We start from the raw sequence: 14883 nt of genomic DNA on the forward strand, positions 1-14883 counted from the left end.
GGGGGAACTAATAATAATAATATGACAATTGAGAACAAATAAAATTAAATGTAGATACATACAGTGGGATAGAATAACTTAATAAAACTATAAAGAATTGATTCGATGCACCAAAAATATCACACATATCAAGTCTTATTAATGCTACCCATGAAGTCCAACAAAACCCAAGCAAGACAATAGTGAAATGTACACAACTATGGCAATGGTATATGGGAGCTGAGACAGTTTAAACTCGTTCAATAAAGCATATTGATAAATTTTTAGGAATCGTGCAAACTGAGTTCACCTTGTGAAGTATAATATTATGATAAATTTATTCAACAACGGCTCTAAACTTGACTTTAGAGGTTGTTATGATTTCAATCAAAGTCTGAACAGAATCTTATTAGGCATTGTTTGTCTCTTTCATGTCCCTGAGCAGTTCATGGAGCAATATCTTTGACTGTTGACAACACTATCACTTAGAAATGAATATTTTTCATGGCTTAGCTATGAATATTTTTCTAAGGAAAAAAAGAAAATTATAATATCTTAAGTGTTAATTTCCAGTACTATGAGGGCTTTTGATCATAGTAACATTATTTGTGTTCAGAAAATCTGCCAGGTAACTGATATTACAAAACAATCACATCGGTCAACATCTGGAGCTTACCCCTTCACATTCACTCCAAGGGGGTTTTCCATTCATCATTTCAATAATAGTACAGCCCAAGCTCCATATATCAACTGCTAAAGCAAGATCAGAACTAGCGTCTATCTGCATCAAAGACTGCAAGAGCTGAAAGAAATATCATGCATCAGCATAGTTAAGCATCATGGCGAATAAATATTCTGAGGGTGCAAGGGATATGCACCTCGGGAGCCATCCAGTATGGACTACCCTTTAACGAAAGATTAGCAGCTTGACCAGTCATCTGCAGATCAAGATGAAATATTCAGATTGAAAACCACTATAAAAATAAAAAATGGTAAAATTATTTAATCTATCATGAAATGACAGCGCAGCACTTATCAATAAAATATTTTGTGTTTTGAGGTCCACGTGTTTTTTTTTTTTTTTTTTTTTTTTTTTTTTTTTTTTTTTTTCNTTTTTTTTTTTTTTTTTTTTTTTTTTTTGACGTTTTTTCGCAAACTTGGTTCCGCATTCATCATATTTTTGAACTGTTAATGAGCGGCGGGTTAAAAGCATATAAATTTGGCACAGTATCACAAGAATATGTCAACTTAACTCTTGATCTCAAGTTTTCTCACTTATAACATGGGAAAAGTTGCACGTAATTTTTCTATACCAACAACCATGTTCTTGCTCTCAAAGTTGATCCCCATCTCGCCTGTGCTTTAATAATCATGAAAAATATAAAACGTATTGTACATGAAAAGAGGTTAGGACCCAACTAAAGTTGAAGCCATGAAAATAATAGACAATGATAGAATGATCTTCACCAGATATCAACTTATTTTGTATTACTGTGGCAGATATAATTAACATTTCATGTTTCCAAGAGAGAGAGAGAGAGAGAGAACCAAAAAAGACGATTACTATAGTTACATATTATTCAATTAGAAGAATGCAAATGCAAATGCAAATGGAACTACTAAAACCCAAAAAAAATAAAGAAGAAAGAGAAAAATAAAAGCACAAACAGAAATTCCACTCTAGAGAACCTGGACAATAAAGTTATAATAAATATTACAGGCCTCTTTGTGTTATACGCCATTCAGTCAATTGGTCTTCAGATTTCCCCTATTCTCTTGTTAATACTGAAATATTTCTGCTATTTTTGAGAAATCTAAACTCACATGTTTAGCCATCCCAAAGTCAGCAAGCTTGACAACTCCACACGCATCAACGAGCAAATTAGCACCTTTGATGTCCCTATAAAATTTGATGACTCAAAATTGGTCAGGCCAGAAATGATGTTCAAGTGAGCTCATAACTAAAACTTCATGTCATAATCCGTGAGGCTGTGAAAGACAATTTGTCATCCATATGTCCATCGATAGAAGTTCGAAAAATAATTGTTATCTTCTCCTATTTCCCTGGGGTATTCATCAACATACAAAATGCATCAACATTACCTGTGTATGGTTTTTGTACTATGCAAATAAGCCAGCCCACATAGAATGTGACGAGTAAAATTGCGAACTACACATTCTGTGATCGCTCCACAATGGTCACGGATGAATTTATTGATTGAACCAGGATGAACATATTCCAAGTATATATAAAACCGGTCACCAACCTGCATGCACATAAATTGAGACTCTTGTTAGAGCATGTATACAGACCTAAAGCAGAAATCTGAGCTCCAAGATAACTACTTACAATTTCACTACCATAATACTGCACAATGTTTGGATGCTTCAGATTGCTAAGCACTTTGATTTCCTGCGAAGAAGGGGGAAAAAAATTAAAAGAAAGCACAAGATCCCATTATTTAGGAACCCTGACCTCGAGCAGCGTGGCATATTTGGGATGATCAATAGGTTCTTCTATTGAGAAGCCTAGGCTCCTCTATAAATAAATAACTTTTCCATGAAGCTAACAAACTGCAGAAAAGATGACTTTTATTTATTTAATTCTTAGGAATGCACAAAAGAGCCTATAGAACAATGTTATAAAGCAATATAAGCAAATCCAAATTTTCAGACACCCATAAGAAGTAGGATCAAAGCATTCAGAGAATACATATGCATTTAATGAATGGTGCAAGTGCCTCAGATTGTCACCTTAGCAGGCTTAGCTGAAGTTTTTAAGAGTCTCAGACTTGAAGGCAACATTTCTTTTCATTAATAAGTTGTACTCTTGTAAAGGGGAAAAAATGTCATACTCTTTATTTATTTATATTTATCTTCTTTCTTCTCTCATTTCCTGTCCTACTTAGCTTTGTCCTTTGGTATCAAATACATAAGCACCCTAAGCTAGGAGAAAAACCATCAACCTCCACAGATATTTCAGATATGCATATCAATCATATCCACCCAATATCAGCTGATACAAATCCAATATTTCGTGACTGCAATATGATCAACAATGAAATGAGGAGCTCGACAAAACTTACACAATTTGTATACATTGAATTTACATTTTTATTATTAGTCTGCAGGATTCTAAAATACCAAAATAAGAGAAATGTATATAGTAGAACACGACCTGCTCCAATTGCCTCATACACTCTGCAGCTTTTGGGTCATCTGGTAAAATTTCAACTTCTTTCATGGCACATAAGGCTCCAGTCTCTCTGTTGACAATAACAATTAGTTAGGTTGTGATCCCACACGAAGTCTTGGAAAAAGTAAATGTCTTGTACCTGCATACCTATTTGAAGCTACATACACACTTCCGAATGTCCCACGCCCAATAAGCTTTCCTTTCTGCCATTTACCTTTAATAGGCATCAATTCTGGTTTAACTGGTACTGGGTAAATTGTGGTTGGCAGTGAAGGCATTGTAGCTCCTGGAAAACTAGATTTAGGTGCAAGTGGAGAAATTGGAGTTGGCTGTGAAGGCATAGAAGTGACTGGAAATTCAGTTCTAGATGGGTTTGGGGACACTGGAGTGGCCAGTGAAGGCAAGGCAGCTCCTGGAGGAAGAGGTAAGGGATGAACAGTGGCTTGAGAATTGCTCTCGTGCCATGACAAAGGCCTAGTAACACTTGTACGTCGGTGGGAACTTGCCCTTGGACCACGGACGGGAGAGCTGTCATCACTTGATGCACTTTTTTGGGGTAATATTTGGTAGGAAAACCCTAGGCCAAGATTTGCATCTGAATGTGGCACCTCCAGTCCAGACCAAGCTTGAAAAATACTTGGGGGAGTCAGGTAATGAGCTGCAAGAAAATCACTTCCACCTCTTGGAGGGCTTAGTCCAGGGCTTGAATAAGGACTAGTTGGAGCACTTACAGGAACATTGATATTGTAGTTATTTGACGATCTTTCCAAGCCATTTTCTGCCCGAGACGATTTCCCAGACGACCGCATTTCAGTACAAGCTGCATTCATCTGAGTATCTTGGCCATCTAATCTGCTGACAAGGGAGAATTAATGAACACGCATCAGAGAAACATCCCTGTATGCAAAAACAACTATAACATGTAATAAGTACAGTACTGGCTAATAAATAAGGAATAAAGAAAGTGACAATTAAAAGAGTTTTTCAATCGCAGCTACATCTAAAAGACAATTAAAGTCTAAGAACCAAATCTCTAAACTATATAAGCATAGCAGAGATTGAAAATTTTCAAGAAAATAAAAGAATGATCAGCAGTTGAATGCTTTAAACAACTTTTGTTTTGATATAATGAAAGCATCAAATATTTGTATAAATCAAACGTGCTGGGAATCAAATAGGCAACGAAACATATAGTTCATAAAGAGAACAGAGATGTATGAAATAATCCAAATTGGATACGGAAAAGTGTAGAAAAAATATTCAGAAACATCAGCTTTCTCTCTTTCTTATTTGACTATTAAACTGCAGCCAGTATTTCAATATATACATATTAGACAATGCAGTGCTACTAGATGCCGGAAAATAAAATCAAAATTCTCAAATTAAATTCAGAGAATTGCTATATATACATGACATCAAATAAGATTCAAAATCAAACATTCCACAAAGTACGAATATATGCAGCGGATGTAAGAAGCATCCCTTTTATTTTATTTTTTAAATCGCAGAAGTCAATAACCACGCGCTCAATACTCAATTCATAAAATTCTATTCCATAACAATGGTGAATTTAAAATCAATGTGAAATTTCATGTGCCGTAGTGTTTCCATACCTATTAAGCATATTGGGTCCATCAATTGTATCTGCATTTAACTCCTTGGATTTCTCCCTTTCTATATTCCTCTCTTCACCTCCACCACAACCTCTGTGACCAACTTTACTAAGCGCGTCGTAGGGCGAGGGCAAATTATACGAATTAGTAGCGGAACCATTCAACTTTACATCATGACCCAACAGAACATGATCTTCCGGCAGCGGCAAGGGCAGCGGCTGAGGGCACGGCTGAGAGGGCAAATTGACGCCATGCGTAGGCGTTCGCCAAAGCTCCACGTCGTTATCCGTCAAATGCCGCAACTTCCTTGCGCGCGTTAGCTGGCGGCTCTTAGTGGACGAACACATGTCCGTTTTCAACGTGTACCGACCCATTCCTCCGCCGATAAGATTGTCATCAGAATTCGATTTTGAAGAGGGTGTGAATGCGCCCTGCCACCAATGCATAATTGCAAAAATACGCACATTACATTTATGTAATGGTGGCAGCAAGCAAATAACAATGAATTTTCAGGAAGAACAATGAGTGTGTGGCGTGGTGGATGAAGAAGAGACCCTCCAAATGTAAACGCCTAAGCACGCGGTTTATGACAACTAAAGAAAATAAGAGAGTCGTTTCTTGGTCGCTCCAAATAATATATCACCACACTTTATTCTGATTATATAAATATTTCAAAATCGTTACGAAAATTTATATTAATCTTAGTAGGGGACAATGGATATTTACCATAATTAAATATTTTAGTGGTGTCGGTGATGAAATGGTGTTAGAATTCTTTGTTGCTTAGTCTTCTTTTTGAATGGGTTGTTCTTCTTCTTCTTCACTTGTGTCAACAATATTATAGTTTCTTTGAAATGGTCTAAAATTTTAAGGTTAATTTGGAAATCAAACTGTTTATTTAGACGAAATGGAGGTTGCTAAAGTCAGATAAAGAGAAACTAAACCAAGTCAACCGATTTGACACAGTCCATGCATTTTTATGTGCAACTATCAAGAAAGTAAAACCACTGTAAAAATCGTAAAGAAATGGAATGCAAGGTTTTTTTAACACTACAAGTATCAATAGGTTTTTGTCATTTGTACGGAAGATTTTTTCACAGAAATGATATAGATACTCACATGGGATGTGGGCTCCATGTAAATAAAATATTATCAAAAAAAAATCATCAACCCCATTGTATCTATTCTGGAGCAGTTCTGTCAACTTTTCTTCTGTACGTGTAGTCTCTCTCATATCAATAACATTAGTAAGATTTGATCAATTTCAAGGCCTTAAATTTCTCAACGTCGCCTTTCAAGATTGTCAATCAACACCAACAAAATGAAATTGATGTAACAATCATGCTACTTGTACAATAAATTTGACAACAAATTTGACAATGTGTGAGTTGGCGAGCATAATATCCATTGATTTGAAAAATTATTTTTGAATTCAATGGTTAGGATCTTTACACTCTACATTTTGTCAAAGTCATTGTACAAATAGATCAATTCATTGATGTAATGGTAATAAACCGTCCATCTACCACTTACCCCAATTGGGGTGCAGAGAAATTACGATGCTTTGATTTGGAAATTCCTAGGAATTTGTTCAATTCTTTGGTAGTTACTTCTTCTGGGCTTTTTGTCTCTTAGCCAGTCTATTAAAAATGGAGGCAAAATAAGGACCCGCTCGCCACAAACGAGAAATGCAAATCAATGCAATGTAGGTTTCCAATACATCCCCACCCCACAAAAGATAAAAATGTAACGCTTTCGCATGACAATTTCCTCACATAATGTATATGCATTATTCGACAATTTCATGTAGCCTACTCATTATGCTCAGCCATAAGGACGTGTTTGGTGCACAGTAGTTTTAACTTTTTCCTATTTAGTGTTGTCCTGTTCAGCCTACCAAACATGGTATTAAGTGTTTCCATGCCTTTGGTCAAATAACAGCAGCAAATGTGGTTAAAAACAAAAAAAACGTCACCTGCAATATAACTCAGATAAACAGCAATCTCATTCATGAATACATTACAAAGCTTAACTAAATTTGAATCATAAATAATGCACAAATTTATTAAGCCGGCAGATCCAGAAATTTGTAGCATATGTTTAACACGCTGAGATTGTGATTCAGAAACTACTTTGTGGCTACAGAATTTTCCATATTTGTCGACATAATCTTACATATAGGAATGGTCTCATTTTTACTCAGAAGCTTCAAGCTCGGGTGAACAACGACATCATTCAGGGATACTTTGTCCCCGATATCTAGATTACTTATATCCACCTCAATTTTTGCAGGAATGTGCTCGGCTGGACTCAAGTACTTTAAACTAGTCCTTATCCTGTTTAATCGGCCTCCTGTTTTAGCATAAAAAGGAGAAGTAAGTTTTCGTGGAACTCGGAAATTTCAAGTTAATATGCTCAAAATTGTGCAGCAATAAATAGTATAAAAAATTAAGCACTTACAAGAAGATTGCAGCAATTTCAAGGTACGTGTCCATTAAAAAAAAAAAAAACCCCACCACCAAATGTACTTGACAACCGATGGAATATGCTAGTGTCGCTGATGGTAGTTAAACTACAAAAGATACCAGACTTGAGGCGCATCTCAGTCAAGCATGCTCGTGAACTTCACAAGATCTCCTAGAGTTCACGTTACGCAATTTCGATTTGAGGTTAGAGGTTGCTTAATAATAACTGAGTTAAGATCAAGCACGTATAAACATGTTTGTAATTTCCCAAGCTGGCTGGCAAGATTTCTTAAATTTTTGAATGGTACTGATTTAATCCTATGGAACATTACACTTCCTTTTACAGTTCAAACAACTTTGTTATGATTTCACTAAATAAGCACTTTGTTTCAAAGACCTAAATTCTATAGGGTTCTGATCTCCAACCCCCAATTGAACATCTAATCCTGTTGGTACTACACTCCATCACCACCAGAACTGAACCACTCTTCTGCTGTTCCATCCTAAACTATTTTACCCAAATTACTGGACCACAAATAATTTACATGAACAACTCACTAACTTCTTAAAGTTTTATCCAATTTAGCAACAAAACTTTTTTAACTATTTGTTTGGTAAATTAGTCACCACTGTCAGGACAAATAAATGTGCATCTTTAGGTACCACATCCTTCATGTTGCCATTTTCTCCTGTCTTCACATCAATGCTGCTGCTATGATGTTAAATAGAGCTGCGGGTACCCTTGTGATCCATTTTTATTTTGAGCTTGGTATAGGTGGTTGAGGATGAAGTTGAAGTTAATGCCGAAAACAAAATTAAGCTCGACCACATATGAGGCTCAAGCATTGACAACTGATCAAGCCTAACTTAAGTACGTAAATTCTTCACTCTGATAAAAGCTCAAACAAGGAGTTATCAGGTTCATCGAACTTCGAGCCAAGCTTAAGCTCAAGATCTTCTACTCATGCTCAAGTTTCAGTCTGAAGATTCTTTCCCTGCTCAACTCCGCAACTGTCAATTTAAGAGGAAGATGCTTTTCCATCAAAGAAAATGATCAGACAGAGAGCATTCTACCTGGAGATGTGACATTAGCTTGCCACAAGGATCTAGATACAAGCTATGACTTCTTCTCTTACAAACTATGTGATGCAGGCAGAAGCGTAAACAATAAAATATACGGGATTATAGAAGAAAATTCATGCATGAATTAACCATTTAGGTGGATAATTGAAGAAAATTCTCCAAGGCTTTGTTCCATATTCAAAAACAACCATCGTACAACAGAATCATAACAACCTATTTATACAAAACTCCTAACTACACTTTTAAAGCAAAACAAACTCTACAAAACTTATCTATGTTGAATAAACTCATAATCAAAATAAAACTATAGAAAACATATCTATTTTCATTAATAAATTTCTAATCATAACAAAAATCCAATAAATGACTAATTAATTAACAATAACAAAATAAAATAATAAGATATTAATTAAACGCATCATCATGCATACTATACTACAACAACTAACTTCTCCCAATGCAATCAAGTCATTAACAACTTACGATAAAATAACCATCACAAAGATCAAGATATAAACCCCTGCTTACAGTAATTCAAATGTAACTGAAGATGTAAAAATATTCAGCTAGTATGAAATCTACTGTAAGGTATTGAAGCTATAACTCATGGTACTAATGCAACTCGTCCTATATCACTTCCTAGAATTAGGCTCGGAAATTCACCCCCAAGCCCACTCCATGTGGACCTTCCCCCGTTTCAAGCATGCTTATGTATTACCTAGCCACTCCATGAGAATGCTCCAGCATTGACTCGAACAGGGAATATCTGACTTGGATACTAACTGATGAGGGTATTGTCCCCACTTTGACCAAAAGTTAGCTCATGATACTAATACAATCCACCATATATCACCTATAATCAAATCTGAGAATCCACCCCAAGCCTACTCCATGTGAACTCACCCATTTCAAGCATGCTTGGTATGACTATCATGTAGGAATTTTCTGGTACAGCAATCATGGTAACTTTGGGAGTAGTTTTAATATTGTGAATTCTTATCAGTTTGCAAATTGCTGAACTATTTGTTTTTCCTAGGATTAGTGGGACCACCTTGGTCTATAGTTCCTTCCTCAAATTAGGAACTAGAGACCTAATTTCATAAGGAATTACTTATCAATACTAGATTTCTAATTTGTGCAGGAAATTCTGTGTCTCAGAATCCACCAAGCACAGAAAGGGGAGAGGTTGTATTTTCTAAGGATGGTTGAACAACTTCATATTGAAGTTCAGAACATGCAGAGCAGGTGCTGACACAAGTAGGAAAATAGAAGGTGGCTGTGCTTGAACAGAAAATACAAGGTTGCAGCAAATACCTCGATCAACTGAAACGAGATTTTTAAGAAGAAAATCGAAGAGTTGGAAGAGCAAGTGTCGATTTCTCTAGGTTAAATGGCTGTAGAAAAGATATTAGCAGAAACCAATGTAACACATTACCAAAAAGCATTTTAGGTACTCATCTGTGAAGTGAGAATAATGCATAAGATCTCTCACAATACATTTCCAAGTTCAGACAGACTGGATTTTCAAATTTATTATGCAACTATTTGATAGCAATCATTATCTGATGTTAACACTTCTATTTAAATTTTAATCGTAATGAAGTCCGGTTTCCATCAAATTCTAGATAAATGCTCCAATTTTGCTTCTTCCTTCCTTTTCTTACCACTCTTTTTTTGTCAACACTAGCTTTTCTCTCTGCTGATTTTTTTATTAGGTCAATTTGATATCTAAAAACTAGAGAAAAATGCATTTTCTTAATAACATATGCCGGTGAAAATTGGCAAGAAAGTTCAGTGATTGGATCTGAAGATGAAATATTAGCATTTAGCAATGTATTCAGATACTGGTTTCACATACAAGCATGAATTAAATGTTTTATTAGCCACTAAACTTTACACTCCGTCGTGACTTACTCACCCAGCATTAAAAATTGTCTCAATGGCCACTGAAAATATCTTCTTTGCACTCACTTACTCATCGATTTAAGTTCGTCAATGATCTGGCTAGCTAGGCAACGAAATATCTACATGGACCGTTCAGTGCTCAAGTGGAAGATCCATGTAGCCAAACACGACTTATCATTGACAAATACAAAAATCGCCTCTGTGCAAACTGGAATAAAAAAAACATATTCATTTTGGGGCAATTATATCAAGCACATCTAATGAGAGTGAAGAGGAGAATCTTCAAAAATCAAGATATGATACTAGATTATCTCCCTCAGATTTTGGATTCACCAGAAATGATTCTATGGTTTCTGAAGATCCACGTGAAAATTCACCTTAAAATCTTCAAAAATCAAGAAATGATACTGGATTACCTCCCTCGAATTTTGGATACACTAGCATTGAATCTTTGGATAAATTTGGACTCATCTTTGTAATTGATTTTTAATCCTATTTTTCACATTCTCCAATTACATTCATTACATGTCTTCAGGGATAGAGATATCTCTCTGGGGAACTTGCTTTTTACTGGCATGGGTTTAAGTGCAGCAGCAGAAGCCTTTGAAAATATAGTAGATGAGATTTTCAAGTTGGCCAAACCGAAGGCGTAGCTCGGAGAAAGTATCAGCTACAGTAGATGAGATGTCCAGGCTGACACTGCTGAAAATATCAGATTTGACAGAAGTTTTGAGGAAGAAAATGGGAATTGAAGAAATGCCCATGATGGCAGTGATGATGGCGTGTTTGGGTACATGGATCTCCCACTTAAGCACTTAACTATAAACGTAGATATTCCATTGTCCAGCTGGCAAGATTCATTAACGGATTTAAATCAGTGAGTAACAGAGTGCAACGGAAATAAGTTCAGTGGCAATTGGTACGATTAGAAGTTGGGCGAGTAAACCGCTACGGAGTGTAAAGTTCGGTAGCCAATGAAACATTTAACCCTACTAGCATTCACTTAAAGCCTGAAATACTTGTTGACTGACACCCAAGATTAGACGCACATCTGAGTAGATTGTTCCTCCTTAGAAGCTTGGAGACAAAAAAAAAGAAAAAAGAAAAAATCAATTTAACCTCTAAATCAGTACAAAGTAAAAAAATACACAAACATAACTAAATTACCATAAGGACTAGCAAGCTTATGTTCTTTTCATAACTTAAGCCTGTGCATATGAATTTCCAAGAGAAGATTACTTCAATAAACACACTTACATTCAAGCACTGAAGAATCAGAAGCAAAAGATTCCAAATTATCGAGTGGCAAAGCAAACAATGCTATATATCAAACTGTTGACCATATATTCGTCCATAGTCATATAAAAAAACACTGACCGGATATCCAAGTATGTTTGCCAGATAAGAAATATGGAAACACACGAAACAGAGCCAAAAAAGCAAACCTTTCTTCAGACCAGGGCAAACATCTTCTCCAGCAAAAACAACAGGCACATCCACTTTCAATTCTGTTCCGTCCTCTGCCCACACGAAAACTAAGTTCATAATCTTTCCCGTCTCTTCGTCCATATGTATCTACACATCAAATATACAACGAAACTCCATCGTTAATGTAACAAAAATCGTGTGTATTCAACTCTATCAGTTTATTACTTGTCAAAAACCATAATAATTCTACATGTCAAGTATCAATCATTAAGTAATAATAAGTGCAATTGCATAAAGCGCTTGCCTTAATGGGTAAGACTTTTCTGGTTTCAAGTATAGTTGAAGAACCCGACCCGGCTCGGATCTGGAGGGGAAAAGTATTCGAGCAGAAAAACGGCAGCTTAACATGCTTGAGGATCGCTTTAATCTGCTTCCGCTCTGTGGTAAGGAGGACCTTTTGTGAAACCGAGGCGTCAGTGGTGATGGAGGTGGGGTTGTTAGGGTCTCTTTGGACGTAGCTTTGGGAGAAGACCACGGCGGGAATGCGCCCCACGGATCGTTCTCGGACTGAAACTCTGTGGCCGGAGATTTCTCTTGGAATAGCTTGAATCGTGTGGAAACAGCGGCTGGATGGTGTTACAATGGCAGTCTTAAAGACGCCGGCCGCCGCTCGCCACCATTTTGACATTGTTTTCCGGTTGGAGAAATGCAAGTCGGGAGTTTTGGGGCCGTCGAGTGAAGATCAGCAAGGTTTACGTTCCTGAAGGGTTTAATAAATTTTTATGGATTTCTAATAATTGGGCTTCGTTTCGGATGTAAATTAAATTACCATAAATCAGGTTTTACTAAATTCAAAAAACAGATTAAATTTTTTTTTTTAATTATCACGTAGTAGCTATTATATAAAATTTACATCTAATCTCTCTCTCAACGATCTCTATCTAATCTCTCTCTTTATTCTCTCAATCTATTTACATTTGGGATCCTTTTGATTGCAAAGACGGAATTGAATTAAAAACGAATTTCAGGGAATTGAATTGTCTATAAATTATTTTCCTGAAAATTGTAAATTATTGTGTTTGATTGAGATAAATTTTTATGTGAAAAATGTTAAAATAAAAGTGTTTTTTGATCTCCGTTTGACTTTGTTTTACGTGAAAATTGTCAATTAAATGGATAGATTTTACTTGTATTGGGGATGAAATTTGTTTCCATTGCCAACACAAAAAAAAAAATTCAAGAAAATCATCTATCTTTTGGTATTCGTTTGGCTTTATTTTACATGAAAATTGTCATTTAAAGGGAAATATTTTTTTACAATAATTCTTAAAATTTGTTTCCATTGCCAACAAAAAATTTAAAAAAAAATCGAAAAAAATGCTACAGTAACCGAGAATTCCAATTCTCACTATTTTGGTGAGAATTGGAATTCAAGGAAAACGTGGAAATTAGCTTAAATGACATAAAAGGTGGAATTCGAATTTTAGGAAAAATTTTCTCAATCAAACAAAAAAAAATTGAAAAGATATAATTTGATTTCCATTTTCCATGGAATTGGGTTGCAATCAAACATAGCCTTAGATTTGTACATCGGCCACCGCATGGACTATTCAATGTTGTTGATATGGGGTTGATAACTAGTGATTGTCGTTGAATACAAAGGAAGTTAGTGGCTTTAGAAGAGAGATCGACGGAGATAGGACTTGACGACTACAGTGGACATTTATTATAGAATCCGATGACGAGTGGTGGGAGGTTGTGATTGGCGGCAATCGTCGTTTATTGTGGTTGCTAGCGACAATGGATGCATGGTTAGATAAAGTATGGTTGTAATATGTAGTCGAGGCGACTGCGAGGTAAGGAAAAATTTGAGCGAGGTGTTTTAGGTGCAGCGACATGAAAGTTTGATTTTTGATTGGTGATGATAGGCAAGAATAAGGTGGAGGTCGAAACTTGCATATAACGACGATGATGTGTTTAAGGTTTGTTTGGTGCTACAATCAATTATTTGCTTCTGCCTCTATTTGTGTGCGTCAAGGTATAATTGTGATGCAAAGGGAGGTGGTGGTGGGTTCGAGGTAGAGGTGGTGGTGGTGAATTTGAAGAGTGGTGATGGTGGTAGTAGTGGCTATGGATTTAAAGTGAAAATGGTGGTGATAATGGTGGTAGGTTGTGAATTTGAGGTACGAGCAGTGGTGGAATAGAATAAGAGAGATAAAGAGTAATCTGTGATAATTTAATTAGGTAATTGTGTGGCCAATTAATTTGGTAATTTATTATCAATAAATAAGATATAATCTATATAAATGTATGATTTGCGACTGAATTTGTAATTATAACTCATAATTTGTGTATTTGTAACTGTGACATTGCATAATTTGTGACAAATACACGATCTTGATCATAAATTGTATTTTATTGTGACATTGATTTGTTTAATTAATTAGCACATCACAAATTTTTATCAAGTGGTCACAAAATATGACAACCTAATTTTTGAAAGAATTCTACAAATTTCTTAATTTTAAAATGTAGCTCGAAACTATAGTAATTATGTATTTTTCCTTGAAAATATTTCTTCGACTTGGTAGTTTGAAGATTTACATGGGATTGATGTGGTTCTATTTTAAAAGAACCCCTCCCCCCACCCCCAATTGGATAAATTTGCATCGAAAGGACCTCTAATGATTTTCTTAAAAATTTGTCATTTCATAAAAATACTCATTCTTCCTCGATCTACTCAACCCCGGCCCAAAAGCCCCAACTCACCTAACCCCTACGACCTATCAATGGGTTGAGTGGAGTTGGATGGGTTAAGGGTTGGACATTGGGTTGGGTAATTATATGGATCCGGAAAGATAAATATTTTTGTTAACTGACAGAATTTTTGAATTGAAATCATTAAAAGAATATGCAATTAGTTCCAAATCGAAGAAAAAATAAAATTATCTAGCTCATGAATGCACTTTTAAAGAATCAGAGCCATGCAACTGCTTGATGTAAACATGAAGCAAATGTTTATGGGCAAAAAGCTTAAGGGTTGTGATGCAGAAGGATCCGAGTCGAGTGATGCTGATTTGTTAGATAGCACGATGGTGGCGCTGAGATACCATGAGATGGCGGATCGGCGCAAAGATGGAAAGTGAATCACAATTATTTCCTTAATTGGGGGAATTTGACGCGTTTTTGGTAATTTGGCCATAATTTTGGCTAC

At 35.9% G+C, this 14883-nt stretch overlaps 2 protein-coding genes across 4 annotated transcripts in view; both read right to left on the reverse strand.

The window, feature by feature from the left end:
- LOC111410354 (mitogen-activated protein kinase kinase kinase 5-like) overlaps window positions 1–5415 on the reverse strand; it is a 6802-nt gene extending 1387 nt beyond the window's left edge. Inside the window, exons 1-8 of one of the 3 annotated variants that reach the window (XM_023040644.1) lie at window positions 4789–5415; window positions 3323–4027; window positions 3158–3245; window positions 2330–2392; window positions 2083–2246; window positions 1804–1879; window positions 858–917; window positions 656–781 (exon numbers count right to left, since the gene is read on the reverse strand). In XM_023040644.1, coding sequence (XP_022896412.1) covers window positions 656–781; window positions 858–917; window positions 1804–1879; window positions 2083–2246; window positions 2330–2392; window positions 3158–3245; window positions 3323–4027; window positions 4789–5234 — 1728 coding nt within the window. In that variant the 5' untranslated portion in view covers window positions 5235–5415. Of the gene's footprint in view, window positions 1–655; window positions 782–857; window positions 918–1803; window positions 1880–2082; window positions 2247–2329; window positions 2393–3157; window positions 3246–3322; window positions 4031–4788 lie in introns of all 3 variants that reach the window. The other 2 variants (XM_023040645.1, XM_023040643.1) reach the window with 2 other exon arrangements.
- Window positions 5416–6775: 1360 nt separating this feature from the next.
- LOC111410355 (50S ribosomal protein L25) lies at window positions 6776–12476 on the reverse strand. Its single transcript, XM_023040646.1, has 3 exons — window positions 11974–12476; window positions 11687–11816; window positions 6776–7140 (listed from the first exon to the last, which is right to left on the reverse strand). Exons 1-3 carry the CDS (start codon window positions 12355–12357, stop codon window positions 6917–6919), a joined length of 738 nt encoding a protein of 245 aa, XP_022896414.1. The 5' UTR covers window positions 12358–12476; the 3' UTR covers window positions 6776–6916.
- Between the last annotated feature and the right edge of the window lie 2407 nt (window positions 12477–14883).

The sequence above is a fragment of the Olea europaea genome, chromosome 15 (assembly GCF_002742605.1).
Source record: "Olea europaea var. sylvestris chromosome 15, O_europaea_v1, whole genome shotgun sequence".
Taxonomy (NCBI): Eukaryota; Viridiplantae; Streptophyta; class Magnoliopsida; order Lamiales; family Oleaceae; genus Olea; species Olea europaea.